The following is a 17749-nucleotide window of genomic DNA, read 5'->3' on the forward strand; positions in this document are numbered from 1 at the left end:
CAAAAGTGTTAACCTCATCAGAAAGCTCCTCTGTGTACAGCACAGTAGATCTATAAAAATACCAGAACATCCATAAACTCTTTGTAGCTCAAGAGTTGTTTTATTTCCAGTGGTCAGACTTGGTGTTTTTAGAAATATAGGCTTCTTTGGCCAAATTGAAATCAAGGTTCAGTTTTACTGATGGCCTGAAAAAGCAGCCTTCTTGCAATACTCCATGATTTAACAACTAAGATGACCAGAGTTGATTACTTACTGGACTCAGGGTCTGAGTTGCCATCTCCTTCTGTCCGGCTGTTGGGTGAAGCCTGCTCATAGTACTCCTCCTGGGGGAAGCCAAGGGGCAGAGGGTGCGACGTGCCAGCACCACTCGGGGCTTCGTGGTCTCCGAGCCCACTGTCACTGCAGCTTTCCTGGGAGCCATCTGGTAGGTGAAACGTGACACGGCGCTGAGGCTACAAGGAAGGAAGAAAATTATATGGTTTCCACTACGGTATCAGTAATTGCTTAATGCAACCAATTTAGGAAATGTATTATTTCAGTTATCTGCTGAAGACGCATTATCTAGAGTTGTGCACAATTTCAGGCTTTCATGAACAGGCAGCCTGCTTTCAAACCTGCTTCACCTGACAGCACCGCTTTCTTCTATTTTTTAAAAACGTAAGCCCTGATGCAAAATGAAAGACACCTCAAACTAAAGAGATTCTGTCAGACTTCACAAGTCTTTGGATGCCTTTTGTATATTGACTTGGAGATTTCAATCACTTCTTGAGGCTCAATTTATTTCACTGCTCAGTTTTCTAGTTTTCAAAAAAACATTTTCTTTCCCATTAAAAGCTGTTCCACACTTTTGCGCCTAAAAAACGCGACACGCTTCTAATGTTGGATTCTTCTAAGGCAGAGAACAAATAACAAGCCTGATGTACTGAAAACAGTCTTAATAGTTTTTGCACATCCATTACAGTAATGAATTAAAAGTAGATTCCACTACTCTCCTTCAGATATTTCATTACAACCCCTTTGATTTCTGTTACACTAGAGACCTGTATCCTAACTGCAAAAGGCTGGAAGCTGGAAACAGAGAGCTGAGGAAGGAAAGCACCACAGCACAACGATCGAAATGGAGCATCTGATGCATCAGGCCCAGGACAGTATTTTCATTACCTAAGTGACTCTGTGTGATTTAAGAGTTGAGTAACTGAAATGTAAATCTCTCCCAGTATTAAAAGAAAAGAGAAAATAAGAAAGAAGCAGCTCTTCTGCTTTTTCCCCTAAGTCTTATTTCCACATCTTTTAAACATGAAACACGAAGATTCAAAAAAACCCAAAACAGCAACTTGCAGTGTTCTTGGCTTGGTGTTACTCAAAATTCCAATTGAAAGGCAATGCAAAACTTTCCAGTTCAGTTGCTGAGATAAGTAATGCTGGAAAGCAGATTTTTGATGCAATTATGCAAAAAAAGTATATACTGAGTTTATAATACAGCAGATGTTGTCAGACATCCCTAGATATTTCATTCCTATAGATGATGTTAAGTTCTTGCTAAAAAGTTACATTCCCCTGTTTTTTCAAAATCTCTGACATGATTCAACATGCCCACAGACAGCTGCTGTATACAGTGGTACAGCCAAGAAAGTGGCAAGATCAACTTTACCTATGCAATTCCTGACAGATGTGAGTGAGAACTCTTCTTAAAAGCTACCAGTAAGAAATTCATGGCTTTCCCAGAAAATCTGTTTTAGTGCTTAACCATTACTAATGGAGAGGTTTTCTCCTCATGTCTTCATACAAAATAAATCACTTCTTCAGTTCCATCCATCACCGTCTGGTCATTCACACTCATTGTTCTGGCATTTGGCACATCAGACCACTTCAGAAGAAGTCTTTATTGTTTCAATCTGTCGTGCGTCTTCAGACACCTCTTACTGCTCCCCCCTGCACCTATGCTCCCACAGGCTTCTCTGTGCACTGGTCAATACTCAGTACGCAGTTTCAGATGAGATCTTTAAAGCATGAAGTAAAGCAGAAGCATAACTTCACATTTCCTGCAGGATCCACTGCTGCTTTGCCTTTTTCATGGCAACGTAAATCATTTTCCTTGCCAGCCACCATAATGCCCAGATCTTTGCTGCCTGTCCCCTTTCTGGGTGGTGCTGTGGATTGCTGGAACCTAAGTAAGGCACTTTGCATTTATTCTTCCTGCCATTCTGTTTCTCCAGATGATTTTGTCTGTTTATCATCAAGTACACTCTGCCTTCCAGTCCCTCTTTCCTGTTTACCAAATCTGCAGATTTTAGATTTGCCTTCATTAAGCAGATCTTTAAGAAAAACTGGAACAGATTAAGCCAATAAAGCAGCTGAGGAGCTCTGAAAACCTGAGCACAGAATGATTTCCCATCACAGAGGATGATAGTGTCCCTGAGCACGTAAGATCCCAGAACACTGAGGCAGAGCCCTTTTGGAAGAGCTGGAGAAGAAACCAAAGCACTGCTATTTCTCTACATTGCAATGTTGCCATTTTCTTAACTCAGCCAAGCATCAGACAAAGATCTGAAACAAGTAATTCTAATAAAACTTTGCCAAAAGCTGGGTCTTATCTTCTGTCACAATTATTTTGGAAATTAACTCCTTGAGGCATTTAAATTTCAATTTGTAAGATTACAAAACGTCCTCAGACTCCAGCTGCTTTTCTATTTATTTCCAAAGGGAGTTAGCATCGATAGGAACAGAGCAACAAGGATTATCATTTGTTTTATTTATTTGACTGACAGTTAGTATGTTTTTTCGAAAAGAGAAAAATTCAAGTAAATCCATTATGGATATTAATAGTGGATTTTGGAAATGCTGACAGAAGAACTTGTAATACAGACAATTACATTGGTGGGGGAAACGAAGTGAAAAATTAAGGAAAAATGTACAGTAGTGTAAAGTTTCTCTGTCATATTTAACAATATTAAATTACCCTTTATTAGTATCAAAAAAAAGAATTTTGCTTCCAGAGATGTCATGAACCCAGACACAAATTCTCTCAAAGGTCTCATACAGCATCCAAAAAAAGAACTGCATTTGGTAATAGCAGTGTGTCTGGAGGGATCAAATTATCTCAGAAAACCACAAACCTTTTACTCTCATTATTGAAATTTATATGAAGACTGATCAAAGCCCCAAACTATTCTGTGTTCAATCTTTCACTACAATAATTAGACTGTGGCAGTGGGAATAATAAAAGATGAGTCTAAGTAAATAGCTTTGGATCCATTGAAGGGATGATTTCTGGAATTATACACCAGGGGTTAGCCAATTTATAATCAAAAACTGAAAAAAGGTAATAGAAAAAGCAGCAGATATCAACTGAGGAATATTAAACTATTAACCTTATTATCTTCATTCATTGAAGCAAATTAAAATCCTTTTAAAAGTATACCATAAAAATATTACTGTTTAATTTATCTTGAATTAATTATATTATTTAGATAATAATTCTGCTTTAAAACAGACCTTATTTAGGAGATGCTGTAAGACAGCATGAAATTACAAGAAAAGGACAACTCCAACATTTTTTCTCCACTATTAGCAGACAGTGAATTAAAAAATAGTAGTAAAAAGTATTTTTTAACTGAATTCTAGTTTCACTACTAATACTCAGTTTTTCAGCTCCTTATGTCCTTCAAATGCTAGGAAGCATGAAATGTATGAAATGCACGCCTTATATAACCAGACAACAACCACCTTCACTTACAACCAGTACTTCTCAGTTGCTAAGGAAAATCCTCAATCAAACAATAGATTCCAGCTCCAGTATTTCTTTTATTCAACTATCACCTTTTGTTCCAAAACTACAATTTTTTCTTCCGTATGCTTTGATAGAGACACACAGAACTCAGCTCCTACCAATGTAAAATTATCAGAAAAACAAGAAATCTTAACAGCTGAAAAGGATGTAAGCCCAAACCCAATGGGAAACAAATCTTTGTGTTGAAACTCAAGAAAGGAAAGCCAGTATTTTCATTTTTTTCGTTCCCTAAACTCAGCTGTGTATAGCCCAGTGAGTTTTTCCCAATTGTTTTATAATCCGTATATTTCACATACTTATTGCAGCTCAGACCACTAAATCTCCTGTTTACTTTGTAATGGACAAAATATATAATCTCATTAATTATAATTTTTCACACAAATTCAAATAAATTCCAAGTTTTTACAAATGATGATCCTTAGTTTTCCTTAAAGCATCTATAAAGATGCAAACACTCCTGGTCAGCACTATTACACACAACAAGAAACACGTTATTACCAACAAATCACTACTGTAAACACCTTTTATGCTTTAATAATTGTTTGGGTTTTTTTTTTCCAATTTCTTCAGCATAGCCTGCAGTGATTCTGCACTGGACAGGTAGGTTTTTTTAAAAAGAGCAAAATGAGGGATCTGTCCACTGGGGATAATGGGGAGAAGTAGTGTTATTCAACTGACCATATCCATCTGATTTGATCAGGCTGAGCTCAGCAGACACTAAAATCAGTATTTTCCCCATCTCACATGAAGAAGTAACACCCTCAAGCACTGCCAATACTTTTAGGCTGAACTGTCATCTGACACAGATCAAGCTTGTTGAACAAGGCCTTCTTTTTACTAAACAGTTACTGTTCTACCTGTAATGACTGCATCCATTTCAGCTTCTGATTTTCTCTATACTTTTCAAATTAAACAAACCTACTCATTTCCCAGTTTACCCTTTAAAATATTGGCAAAAAAATTACAATTTCATATATTTAAAACTTCAGAATCTAATATATTAGCTATTGCTTAAGAATGATTTTGTGAAATGTTTTTTATGTGAGTATGCAACAGGTTTTTTAATATCACCTTCTTTAAGAACTGAATTTACACTGATAACACATTTCACTGAAGTAACTAGAAGCTAAGCTGAAATTCCTATCTTCATCAGCACAGAGGTCATGGAGCAAACTCATTAGATAAATTATTGCTGAACTAAAAACATTATAAACCTGGAACTTCACACATTTCTGATTAACAGCCTGAATGGATATTTATTTTCAGCCTCTAACCCTCATTGCACCAAAGAGTATATCTCACATGACAGTTCCCAGCAACATTTAACAATTAAATTGTTTTTTCTGAGCTTCTTGAAATAAGAACAAAGAACTGAAATAATAAAAAAGGCAAATAAACCTGAAAATAACATTTAAAGAATGTCAAACATTTTATTTAGCTTTTGAAAGGCAGTTATTGTATGCTAACTAGGTGTCAAAATGATAGCTGAAAGCATACTTTTTAAAGTTTAATTCATGTAAGTCTTCAATTTGACATGTGATTAAATAAAAATTACACATGAAAGTTGTGCTATGGCTGTGCTGCTGCTAAGGTTGAGAAATAGTAGTTTCAATTCTGATTTTTTTTAACACATTCTTAATTTTCCAGGTTATCATCTGTGGTGTTGTTATCTTGAGTTCTTGATTTTTTGATAGAAGATTGTAATCATCAACAATTATACATTTTGGTAATATCTGACATCACTTCTGGCTGCTGGTCCAACAACTTGGGTCTTTTTTAGCATAGATATTGATCGGGTGTTATTACAGTAGTGAATATTTCTTTTAAAAAGCACACTCTTGCCTACCTAGTATTTTCATTGTTTTAACACTGAAATAGAGCAGAATTTATATTTTCATAAATGTACATAGCACTCTAGCTTTAATTTTATTCTGTTAATTTATACATTTTACTTGTAGCTCAGATAAATAGATTTCATCTTTTCTCATGAAATCTAAAGTATAGATTTATAGAATAATAAATGTTGTTTCAGTGAATTACTCACTGACCTCCAGCCTCTACTTCTGCATCACAGCAGTCAAGGGTAAGCCATTAAATTCAAACATCATGAGGTTATTAGATCTATAGAGGCCTGGAAGAAATCTCAAGAACCTGATTCAATTTCCATTTGCAATTTTTTCTATTCAGTTTTTCATTTAAAGGTCAAATCATTCTGAAGCAATATAAGTGCGTATAACTTCACAAGCCATCAAAAGTATTCACTTAAAGAGGCCTGAAAATGAGCCTTCATGATTTCTGACCAATAAATGGAGCTATTCTTATTAATGTTTCCTAGAAAATGGGCCTGCGATTTTGGTTCTTTGACTTGAAAGTGTACTTAAGTCAGAAGAAAAACAGACATATACTTTTATTAAGACCTGCTCAAGGAGTATTTTTAAATACCATAGCACAAGTAGCTGTGCATCACTTAGCTGTATTTCACCCAATAATCATCTTGGCTCCATCTTTTCCTGCTGCTGTGGATATGAGAGCTGAGATAACCTCATGTTTGATATTCACATATGTAGTTGCTGACTGTGAACTCATTTTGCTGTTGCTTAAAAATAAAAAAATTATACCAATTATGGAAGAGATCAAGGCCACAGTGTAAGCTTAGAACCTGAAGAGGTTCAGGTACCTCTAGAACAAAGATAAAGACAAACAGATCTAAGTCAATTTCTTCTATAAAAAAAAAAAAAAAACAACATATTTTTGGATCCAAAGGTTTCTAGATTACACTTCCACCAGTTCAGGTATCATTCACAGCAGCCCCCAAAAACTATGCAGACCACCCATTCCCTCCATCCTCAGGGAGCAGCCAGACACTACTGCACCCTGACATAGTAAAGTCATAGGTTTGCTGAGGTATGTCTCTAAGAAGAGTCAACACAAACATTAAAAAAATAATTAAAATGGAAGGACCTTTTAAAGAGAGTAGAAAAGCAGTTCTTTGGCACATCATTATCTCACTGCATTTGTTGTCACAACATTTAATTGCTATAGCAGCAAATCTATAGTATTTGATATCAAGTGTTTGATTAGCTGGAATGATGACAGTCAAAATGGAAGGATGCTGTCAAAGAATACATCTTGCTCTTTCTGGAGAAGAGAAAAAATAGACAGAACTTTACCCTTCATGCAAAATGGGCTCTTGGGAAACTCAACACTTCCTCAGAGTACAGTGGAAGGATTGATTCTCTGAATCAGTTTTCGCTTGCAACATTTATCGTTTTGGCCTTTAGCAAATATCCACTCACCAATTAGATTACCCATTCTTAATTTTAAATCTACAGTGTGTTGGCCATCTCAGGTCAACTATCTAAAGTATATTCTCATAGTAGTTACAATTAGTCCACCTTTAAGTGAAATATTTAAGGAAGAGGCAATAGAATACAAAGAAAACCTGCTGGCCTGTGTAAAATAAAGCTGCAGGTCAAAATTTACAATCAGGGATGCAGTTCACGATGTACTTGCTTTGTACAAAGTAAAAATCCAGTGTTTAGACAGGGAGATGTTTATCAGCATTTCACTCTTCAGTGGACTACAGTGTTCCAGGGTAATCTTGTCTGGATCACGAGAACTTTTACCAAGAGTAAAAGTTCTTCCTCTCTGAGAAGAATCTGAAAAAGCTTCCAGGGTCAAAACATGTAACCTGAAATTGCCTTTCCAATTGCCAAATAAATCTTTTACTCTCAATATGACAAGTTATTCCATATAATGAAACTTTAAAAGTATATAAAGGGATTTTTTGACTGGTACACTTTGCTTCATTTCAATCTTCTGTTCCTGCAAACAGGAAAGATGTGATGTGATAAATGTCATGGTGAACACTGTTGCAATACTTTGTTTTTATTTCAAATATTTGAAATATCTATTCATGTCTCCAAGTTGTCTTAAGAAAAAGCATTATGTTTTATTTGATTAAAGTCAGAAATCTCTCATTTGCATGACTGTTTTCACAGCTTGTACTATCAGGATGAAGATGAGTAAGTTTTTGCTGTTATTTACAGTAGAATACATTAAAAATTAAAAATTACTGAAGTGACTTGAGATGTGTACTACTAGCATATGCTCAAATATCTTTCAAGGTCCCTTCCAACCCATAACACACTGTGATTTTGTGAAAGGGACGTCAGAAATACCTATTTGAAAATGGAAAAGATTTTACAGAGCACTGTGTCTGCAGTTGTCCTTTCAGATAATCAGAATATACAACTGTCTTTCAGTAAGGCAAAATACAAAGACATCAGCCCTGCCTCGTTTCTGAAATCTTTCAAGCTTATTTTCATATTCAAGGCAGCCATTATTTAGGACTCTTAAGATTACTTAATTGTCTTTCTTCATGGAGCAAAATATACAAATCAAACTACTGAAGTAGTGCAGCATATGTTAGTTTGCATAGAGACATAATACAGTTGTGGGCAAGGGGAAGAGGTGGGCAAGGGATATGGGGGGACTCCTGCTGAGGTGTCAGGACTGATCCCTGGCTCCCCAAGGGAACTGAGAGACAGTGATCTGGCCTGGCCACCCCAATTCCCACCACCTCCACCCCTGGGATTTGCTTTCTGAAACCACAGGGAGAATTCAGCCATGGAAGGGGGGCTGAAAATTGAGGCCTGGTTTTGCCAGGTTCCATTGTCTGCCACCCAGGACCTGGCGTTATAAAACACAGAGCTGGGACCCAGGGTTGTTCTCCTGAGGTGAACTTGAGTAAGCAGGTGAACTCGAGTAAGCAGAAACTGAGGCAGAAGTAAGGCTGTTTGCTCAGTAACTTGAAGAGTCAAGAGAAATACACTAATGCAAAAAAACCATACCAGGCACTGAGGCAAAATGGCGGAGAAGTCAGGGAAAGTGAGGACGCCATTTCCAGTCAGCCCCAAAGGCCAACACCTCCCCTCAGCTGCTCCCGCTGCGTGCACCAGCAGCACTGAGCTGCCCAGGCTTTCCTTAAGAACAACTCATTCCCAACTATTTACTGTATAAAAGCAAAAACAGCATTCCTGGATACTTACAAATAGCACCATCCTGCCTCCAAGTCCCCGTGTCTCTGGAACGCTGCCCAAGTAAAGTGCCTCAGAGAGCTGAGAGAAAAGGGGCTTGGGAGGGAAGGCTGAAGGCCCGGGGACTGCCGCTTCTGCAGCTCCCTCAGCGCCTTCAGAGATATTTCCTCACCTGACACCCAGAAGATTAACATTGCTACCATCTTTACCTCAGGATTATTCAAATTTCATGTAAAGCTCAGCTAAATCAGAGGTAAATATTATTCCCTCTACAAGCCACGCTGAAATAGCAACCTAGAAATCTGCAATGCTTCCTCAGCTGCCAACACTAAACAGACGATAAGAAAAGGCAACTGCTTGCTCTACCTGATCCAAAAAAGCCAGGCAGTGCAGAACCCCCTGAAACATGCAGTCACACAAGAACAAATGCCAGGCTTTGGGTCTACAATATATTCTGACTGCACAGGAACAGTCAAATTGCTGCAGACACCAAAGAACCAGGAAGGACCTCTGAAAGAAGCCAAGAGGAAAAATGAATGTGTGGACAGGTAATAACATTAAAGTCAGCAGAGCTTCTACACACAGCTACACATACATGGAATCATAGAATCAGACAATTTTCAGAGTTGGAAGGGACCTTTAAGATCACCCAGTTCCAACCCCCCTCCCACAGATCAGGTTGCTCAGAACCCTGTCCAGCCTGGCCTTAAAAACTTCCAGGGATGGGGCTTCCACCACCTCCCTGGGTAACCTGTACCAGTGTCTCACCACCCTCACGGTGAAGAACTTCTTCCTAATATCTCATCTAAACCTATCTTCCTCTACTTTGAATCCATATGGATTTGCATACCTGTATCGATCAGGCTTTCCAACACCCATAGGAGCTTAGTTAACTCTGCTTGCTTACCCTGAAACCACTGTTATGAATAAATCTTCCTGATCAAAGAATTCAATTTAATTCTACTCTTTTAAGATATTTCTTAGTGTTTTCTTACTTTCATAGCCATACAGCATCTGTGCTTTGCACCAAAAGAATCGCATTTCTCACTTTTTCCAAGAAAAACGTGTAACTATAAACTTGCAGTATTAATTATGTTCTTTCTCCTACTGTTTTTAATTAATTTGACCTTTGGTCCTATTTTTGTCAATTTAGGAGGCATATTGCAATCAGAAGAAAGCTACCATGTAAATACTTAGTTCTGCAGGTCACCAACTAAATGAGTAAGCGATGGCGGAAAATCTATAGCATGCAATTAGCATTATCCTTTTCATTTTTAATTTTTTTTTTACTTCACAGAACTCATTAATAACTTATAGTAGGTAAAATTGATGCTAGGAACCCTCCTATACCTTCAGCATACTATTTTCTACCTTAGCACAAAAGAAATTCTTTTGATGTACTGGAAATCTTATTAATAGATTCACCAGAAAACAAGCATGTAAGCTGGCAGAGGCAATTGCAAGAGGTAAAATGAATGTAAATGACAGATGAAAGAAAATTTCCATGCCGTTCAGATCAATATAAACAAAAAAACAAAAGTGCTGCTGCAACCACAGCACACAGATGAAGGGAATTCATCAAACTTGTATTTCAGATTATTTGTCCTGTTCCAAATGCACCCTCGGTGTTCCTGAGCTATGTTCTTCCTTCACCCAATTAATACTACATTAAGATGCACTCCTGCAGGGGCTTTTTCCTTATGTTGCTGAATTGAAGTTTTTCAGTGCACTCAGATATGGGAGGGGGAGAGTGTAGAGAATAGCTTCTTGCTTCTAAATACTGCCATTTGCAAAGCCTATAATTGCAGCACTTAATAATTTGCTAAATACTTAAGCCAGAATTAATTAGCCCTGCTATTATTGCAGGAGTATGGATCATACATTGGGTATGATGAAGAGAATGTGTGATAGAACATTTCATTGTACTCCGTGCATGTGGTGGGTGTGCAAGGCACTTAAGCTATTAGAAGCAACAGGCTTCTCTACTTCAATTATATTTCAGTATGATCATCAGATATCTACAGAATCAGCTTTGCTCATTTCGTGCTTTTTGTTGTTGCCTAATTAAACACTTGCAGGACCCTCCTTTACACCAGGGACTAATCATAATTTTATAAGAACCCTATTTTCTTTTAAATCATATTGGTTCTTGCTGAAGAACCATAGGAAGTTAAATGCTTATTGTTAAACAGCTTCCACTTCAACAGACTTTGAAATGTATTTTCATTTCTAGCCAGAAGTCAAGGCACATCATGAATTTTAGCAGCCACCTTTAATGGAGTGAATTCTACACTCTTATGGCTTTATATAGTGTCAAGGAATCAAAATACCTGTAGCTACTGTTCCAGATAATTGCCCAGATTGTTTAAAATTCCCTTTCTAATGAAACTGTGTGAATGCAGTGGTTAGGGGGGGAGCAATGACTGGTGGTAGGCAAATTCAGCAGCAAACAACCTTAATGTGTAGGTACAGTTCCTACCTGTAATATATGACATTTAAACATTTTGAGATACATAACAAAAAAACAAAACAAAACAAAACACAACAACCAAACAAACAAACATGATACTTGCAAGGGGAAAATCAAAGCCACAAGGAGATGAAGCTTCACTTCCAAAAAACTGGACTGTGATTTTTATGCAGAACACTGAGCAACCTGACCTATCTGAGGGTTTCCCTGCTCACTGAAGGAGGGTTGGACTAGATGACCTTTAGAGGTCCCTTCCAACCCAAATTATTCTATGATTCCATGATAAAGTGCCTTTGATCTCACTCTGGTTTGTAAGGGGAAAAAAAAATTCTCAAAAAAAAATAAATAAAATAAAATAAATAAAATAAAAAACCCAAAACATCTCCTCCCTCCAAAAAAACCACAGATGAGATTCACTGGAATAATATCACACTGTTGAGGCAGGCTCATTGTTTGCAAGAAGGCTGGCAGCACTACTTTGGTTTCAAAGTGGTTTACTGGGAAGCCAGAAGTTAAGCAGCAGCCTGAAGCACACCAGCTGCCTCTTACCAGAAGTTCAAAAGACTTGGGCTGTGTTGCCGCAGGTAGCTGAAGCACAGACAGGGGTGTATTTACTAGAGAAATGTACTGTCACAGCTCGAATGAACACAATTAAAATCAGTGCAGATTTCAGCCAATGCTTGTGTAGCAAGGTGGCATGATACTAAATGCTACTATAAGCAGTGAAACAAAAGGGATCCAGAGTAACAATTTGTCCCTTTCACCTCGTCTCTAGAATTGCCTTTGAGGGCATTTATTTATTTATTTATAATGACTAATGCCAAGAGATTCTGATGAAAGAGATCGGGTAGCTGTGGAAGTCATTTCCCTAGTTGGGAGGAAATAATTTGCTCTTGTGTTACATGCCCTTGTGCTGGCTTGCTCTAACCCTAGCAAACAGACTTGCCTTCTGTAGTTGTTTATGTGCTTGCCTCAAAAGACACACCATTTTTTCCCCACAGTTGAAGAATATAAATCCACTCTTGGTACAAACTACAGTCTAATTTCCAACTGGCTCCCGAGGGACTCACACAAGAAAGAGAAGACAAACAGTGACTACAAGAAGATGGCTCTCCAGCTCCCATCAATAATTTGCCTGTCACTCCACAAGCTCATCACCCTATCAGCGTAGCTCTGCAAGGTTCCTGATCACTGATGCACTCTTACTTTTGCAAGGTAGACATTAAGCATTTTTACAGCCCATGGGTTTTGCATTTCAGTAAATCTTCTCCCAACAATACAAACATACAATAACCACCATGGACTGACAACAGATGTTAGAAATTTGAAAAACAGCCTATCAAGTACTTTGCACACACATAGCATTCTTTTCTCGAATGGGCTTTCAAAAGATGAATTCAGTTTCAGAGTAATGGAAGAGAAAAGATAGTTATTAAAACAGTTTACAAATCAACAAAACAAAGCACAGATGGCAATGGTCTCCTGATGCTTGTGACTGAAAGCTAAGTTATGACAATGGCAGAATCCAAACATGTAACCAGGAGACCTGGACAGAAAGGACACTTTTGCAAGTACTACTTACATTTTATATTCTCCATTTACCTGCATAGAAAAAAATGCTTCTATTTCCCATATATGAATAAAGGTATTTACATTCCAGTAAACTATCTTAATCTGTCTGATATAGGGAAACATACATGTCCATTTTATAAGAATAATGGACAAAAATACATACACGTGCAGCATCATTTAAAAACCATATCAAAGCTAGACAATGCACCACAAAACCAAAAAGAAAGTGACTAAACAAAACCTGTTTTTTTACTAGATTAGCTGATCCTAGTGCGTATTCACTGCAGTGAGTACTAATGCAGTCTGTTTCAATGGAGCCATACGGATTACAAAATGCCATTAGCAACATCATCTAACACTAAACCTCTGTAAGCAAGTGAGGGAACAATAATGATCTTATCTGCTCTAATAAGACTGAAAAACTGGTGACTGCAGACGATGAATTCTGCCAGATATTCTGCCTGTGAGTAACAGACCCATTCATTAATGGAAATCTTCAAATTAGAGCTGAGAAACCCACAGCTAAGAAAGGACTGCCTTGACAAGCAAAGTTCCTGCTTAAAAGCTCTACATGTTCATGAGGCTTAAGATTAAGTCATTACAATTATCTGATACCACTTTATAGTGTGTCTTTTTCTTGTTCTGAAGTTGCATTGACAGCAGTGCTCCTGCCAGCACTTGCCACTCTTGCCACACAGAGAACAGTCTGAGCTGTGGGAGGAGCTCTGTGCATGGAGCCTGAAATCTGTCACATTCCTCAATTTACCAGCAATATAATGCAGAATTTAAATTAGAAGCCTGGGTGTTCCTTTTCACATTTAAGTCATTCTTACAATCTGCTCAGACTTTTAAATGCCTCAAGGTAGTCCCACCATACCCCTGACAAATGCATTACCTACATACAGCAGGCTTGATCCAAAGCTCCCTGAAGTACTTCTCCAGCTCCAACTTCCTTCAAACAATCGCTGGGTGAAATGAATTGTAAAAGTCCAAATAAAATCTATATTCATAATCTAAGACATAGCACTACTGAGCAGTTTGAAGACACACAAAATGGGGCTAAATCTAGACTTATCACTGGCAAAACCAGACATCCTCAGAGAAAAAGCAGGCATAATTGAAAATTTTAAGTTTAAGAAACATTGGTAGAGAAGTATTCGGTGATCTTCCTACATCAGCCTTGCAATTCTGGTATCAGAATACCAGAGGAAATAACAGTCTCCAGAAAATGGCCACAATACTTTTCCTGAAAGCTGTCATTAACCACAGCCCTGCTGCAGAGCAGCACTAGAGAGCCTCTTCAGGAATGCTACCACAGAAGTTTAGTGAAGCTTCCTCATGTCAAATGAATGGTTAAATGTCTTACTGTTAGACCTTTTAGGAACTCAAACAGAACACCGGGGCTGTGTTCAGCACCAGAAACACATTTTTAAATTTAATTTTTCAACTTCCAAATTCAGGCAGGCAAGGAGCTCCATTTAGCTGGGGGGCCAGAAAAGAAGCGAGTGACATTTACTGATAGGACACCAAGGTAAAAGCCTAATGGGGGATCAAACTGAAAAGCTCATATTTCCACCACCAGCCAAACAAAATCACAGGCAAATCAATGCAAATCAAAATCAGCCAAAAGGCACTGTGTCACCAACTAACACATCTGTCTGTAAAGATTTAATTTTGTCCAAGCTTACATCCCTTACAAGCACAGCCACAGCTTCAAATGCCCTCAAAAAAGCAGCTAAGTATTAAGACACAGGGACACTGAAAGAGGCAACAGCAAATTTCCCTTAACAGACTGTCTGTTTGGGTTGAATTATTACATGGGTACCCAAAACTCCTGCTTCATTTTGAATACCAACCCTTGGAAAACCTTGTGCTAAAACCTTGTACTTCACCTTCCCTTAGCAACAGCCCAGCCCAGAGTCCTTGCTGTCCCCTGGGTTAGAGCACTGCAGCAAAGAACTGACTGCACCCCCAGCACATGCACTGAGGCTGCTGGGGGTCAGTTACTCGACAGGCTCTTGAGAACAGCATTAGCTCTCACACACTGATTGTTTCCTTCATGCCACGTTCTTTTTCATCTCTCCACAAGCAGTATGTGGATTAGTTAATTCCTCAGCCATTTTAAAGCCTTAAAAAAAAAAAAAAAAAAAAAAAAAAAAAGAATTAAAAAATCCCTCCCCTCAAGAGCAAACAGAATTAAAAAAAAAAAGCTCTGCCTTTTAAAATTTTGTCTATAGTTTGATTTTTCTAGGAAATATTTAGCCATCTTATGGCTATGTCCAAAACAGGAACCAGAATGGAGTCCAGCTAATTTCCAGAAAACTGAAGACACCATGCCCTCAGTTTTTTTTCTCGTTTGTTCATTCCAAGTAATTGCATTACTTTACGGAGTTTGACTTCAAAACTATTTTGAGAATATTCTTGATAATTCCTGTGAGAAAAAAACTGAATTAATTTGGTTTTATGATAGTATCAGTGGCTGAAAAACAGAAGAAAAAAATTTATTTTAAACATATTTTTATTCACAGTTGGAGGAGAACTTGTACCTTAATGCAAACATGCAAATAGAATTTTCTTTTTCTTTTTTAAAGACTCTCTTATCAGGTGAAAGGTCAATTGTGAAAGTTCTTTCTCCATAAATTGCTAAATGCTTGCCTCATTAAAAATAATAAAATCAAAATTAAAAGGTCAATTACTGCTGTTAATGGTGGCAGATCATCACCTCCAGACTGCACTTCTCCCATGGTCAGACTGCCACACCACCCAGACAGGCACGTGTGTTTGCCTCCTTCCTTTGCCCTTCTTCAAACAAAGGGATGCCACTGAATTAGATGACTCCAACTAAAATATAAGTGATACTTGTTGCCTGGCAAGAAAGTGTAAGGCAGATTTGTTTTCTAATGAGTCTGTTTTGCAGCTTGGAAATCCAATGCAGACTCCACTATGCATTGCCTTAACTTCCCCCAGTGCTGTAACTGTGCATGTTTGCAGAGAAAGCTGAAAACGTGATTGATTTACAGAGGGGAACAAGGACCAGACAATTAAGTTCAGAAATGGGAAGTTAAAACAGTCGATGTCTCCTCAATGCATGTTCATGTCTGACAAAGGTTCCCACTGAGATACCCCTACCAAAGGCAGAAGGTTCAATTATTGCAACTTATATTTTAAGTGCAATGTATTGTGTTGTCCCAGCTAGCTTAAAAGTTGAGTAAAACAATCAATGGCTGTTTTCCTATCCACAAAAAGAAAGCATTGGACATGTGGTTTCTTTGGGTGGTTGGTTGTTTCTTTGTTCTGTTTGTGGGTTTGTTTGGTTGTTTTTAATTTGAACTCACCAGAAAGGAAATGAAGACAAAATCCAATTTTCCAACAATAGGAAGATAAACCTAAAGTCAACAGCAATACTGAGCTTCTGCATGGAGCCAGAGAAAAACTCAGAAAAAAGAATAATTCCTGAAAATCTGAAATTCAAAACATGCCTTGCCTTGGTGTTACATCATTCCATTTAAATTACTTTATAAAAGACCAAACAAACAAAAACCCAAAACCACTGTTTCTCTACATTTATCTCAGATTAACAGATTTGTATAGTATTATTCTGCTATCAGAATAAATCCAAATCTGATTCTTCAGATCAACACTTATGCCCACTGCTCTAGGCATAAAACAACCTTAATCTCCCCTGATTAGGTGACATCTAGTGACACACTGGTCCATGTCTATGAATAAAATAAATTACAGACATTCCATTTTTCTATTGTGTTTACACTTTTGGCACACCCATATGATTTGGCTGCCAAAACCCCAAAGCTTGGAGCAGACTTATATATGTCCATGTGGATGCAAATATGGGAGGCCTTTCCACAAGTAATGAAAACATAACACTGAATTGTGGAATAGTATAAGGCACTGTTATACAGAATCCTGCTGTTAAAAATAAAGAAAATATTTTTTCTCTAAACCAGAGGGGAAAGCTTTTAAAGAAGACTGAAAAAATGAGCTACATCTTAATACAAGGAGTAGATGTATCCAAAAAGTAATGAGTACAAAGTTGCTCCAAGCAGTTAGCTGCTTCTCTTTTTCATTTCACAGTTACACAAAGGTTGCTCACACTCTAATCCAATACTAAGATCAACGTAATCACCAGTATATTTGCCAGACATACATCTTAATAAATGAATCTTCATTAAGCAATCTCCTAAATACTTCAGGAGCTGGTCTGCCACTTGCAAGTGCTAATTGAGAGGTCAGCAGTAATTCTGCAAATAGAACTTTCTGACTGAACCACAACCTCTCTTTTGCATTCATTATTTATTATATACTATGACTCAAACCAGACCATTGTGAGCAAAAGACAACTCCTTTCAGACAGAGCTTAAATGGATAATTTACCTTGGTGAATTCAGACACTCAGACTATCAGACATTAGACTCCAAAGTTAAGCAGCAATCTTCACGGACTGACCTTTGGCAAAGCACAGGAGTTACAAACAGGGGAAAAAGCAGCTGGTGTGACATCTTTACTTGCATAGTAAGAGCGTAAAAATAGCACCTGGTGATTCTCAAGAGCAACAGCTAACTCAATAAGACAGACAGAGGAATATTTTAGGGACAAGCTGACAGTTTCACTTGTTCAAATAAAGGCTTATTACTCATTTGGGTCCATTACCACAGTGACAGACATTATGGGCATGTTACAGGCAGGATGATGCAGTAACTGCCTGCTTTTGTCCTCTCGCCTTTCCGCAGGTACATTCTCATTATTCCCTCAGAGCTTACTTGTTCAGAATCACTAACCCAGCCTAATCCATCATAAAAAAATCCTTGAGAGCTTGGACAAATACACGAAAGCCTACAATATATAAACCAAAGGAAAATA

At 37.8% G+C, this 17749-nt stretch overlaps 1 protein-coding gene across 1 annotated transcript in view; it reads right to left on the reverse strand.

The window, feature by feature from the left end:
• Positions 1-245: 245 nt before the first annotated feature.
• Positions 246-17749, reverse strand: part of PCDH11X (protocadherin 11 X-linked) — a 315546-nt gene continuing 298042 nt past the window's right edge. The window contains exon 7 of the mRNA XM_030449023.1: positions 246-452. Within this exon, the coding sequence (XP_030304883.1) occupies positions 246-452 (207 nt within the window). The remainder of the gene's footprint in view (positions 453-17749) is intronic.

Source organism: Calypte anna, chromosome 4, assembly GCF_003957555.1.
Source record: "Calypte anna isolate BGI_N300 chromosome 4, bCalAnn1_v1.p, whole genome shotgun sequence".
Classification (NCBI taxonomy): Eukaryota; Metazoa; Chordata; class Aves; order Apodiformes; family Trochilidae; genus Calypte; species Calypte anna.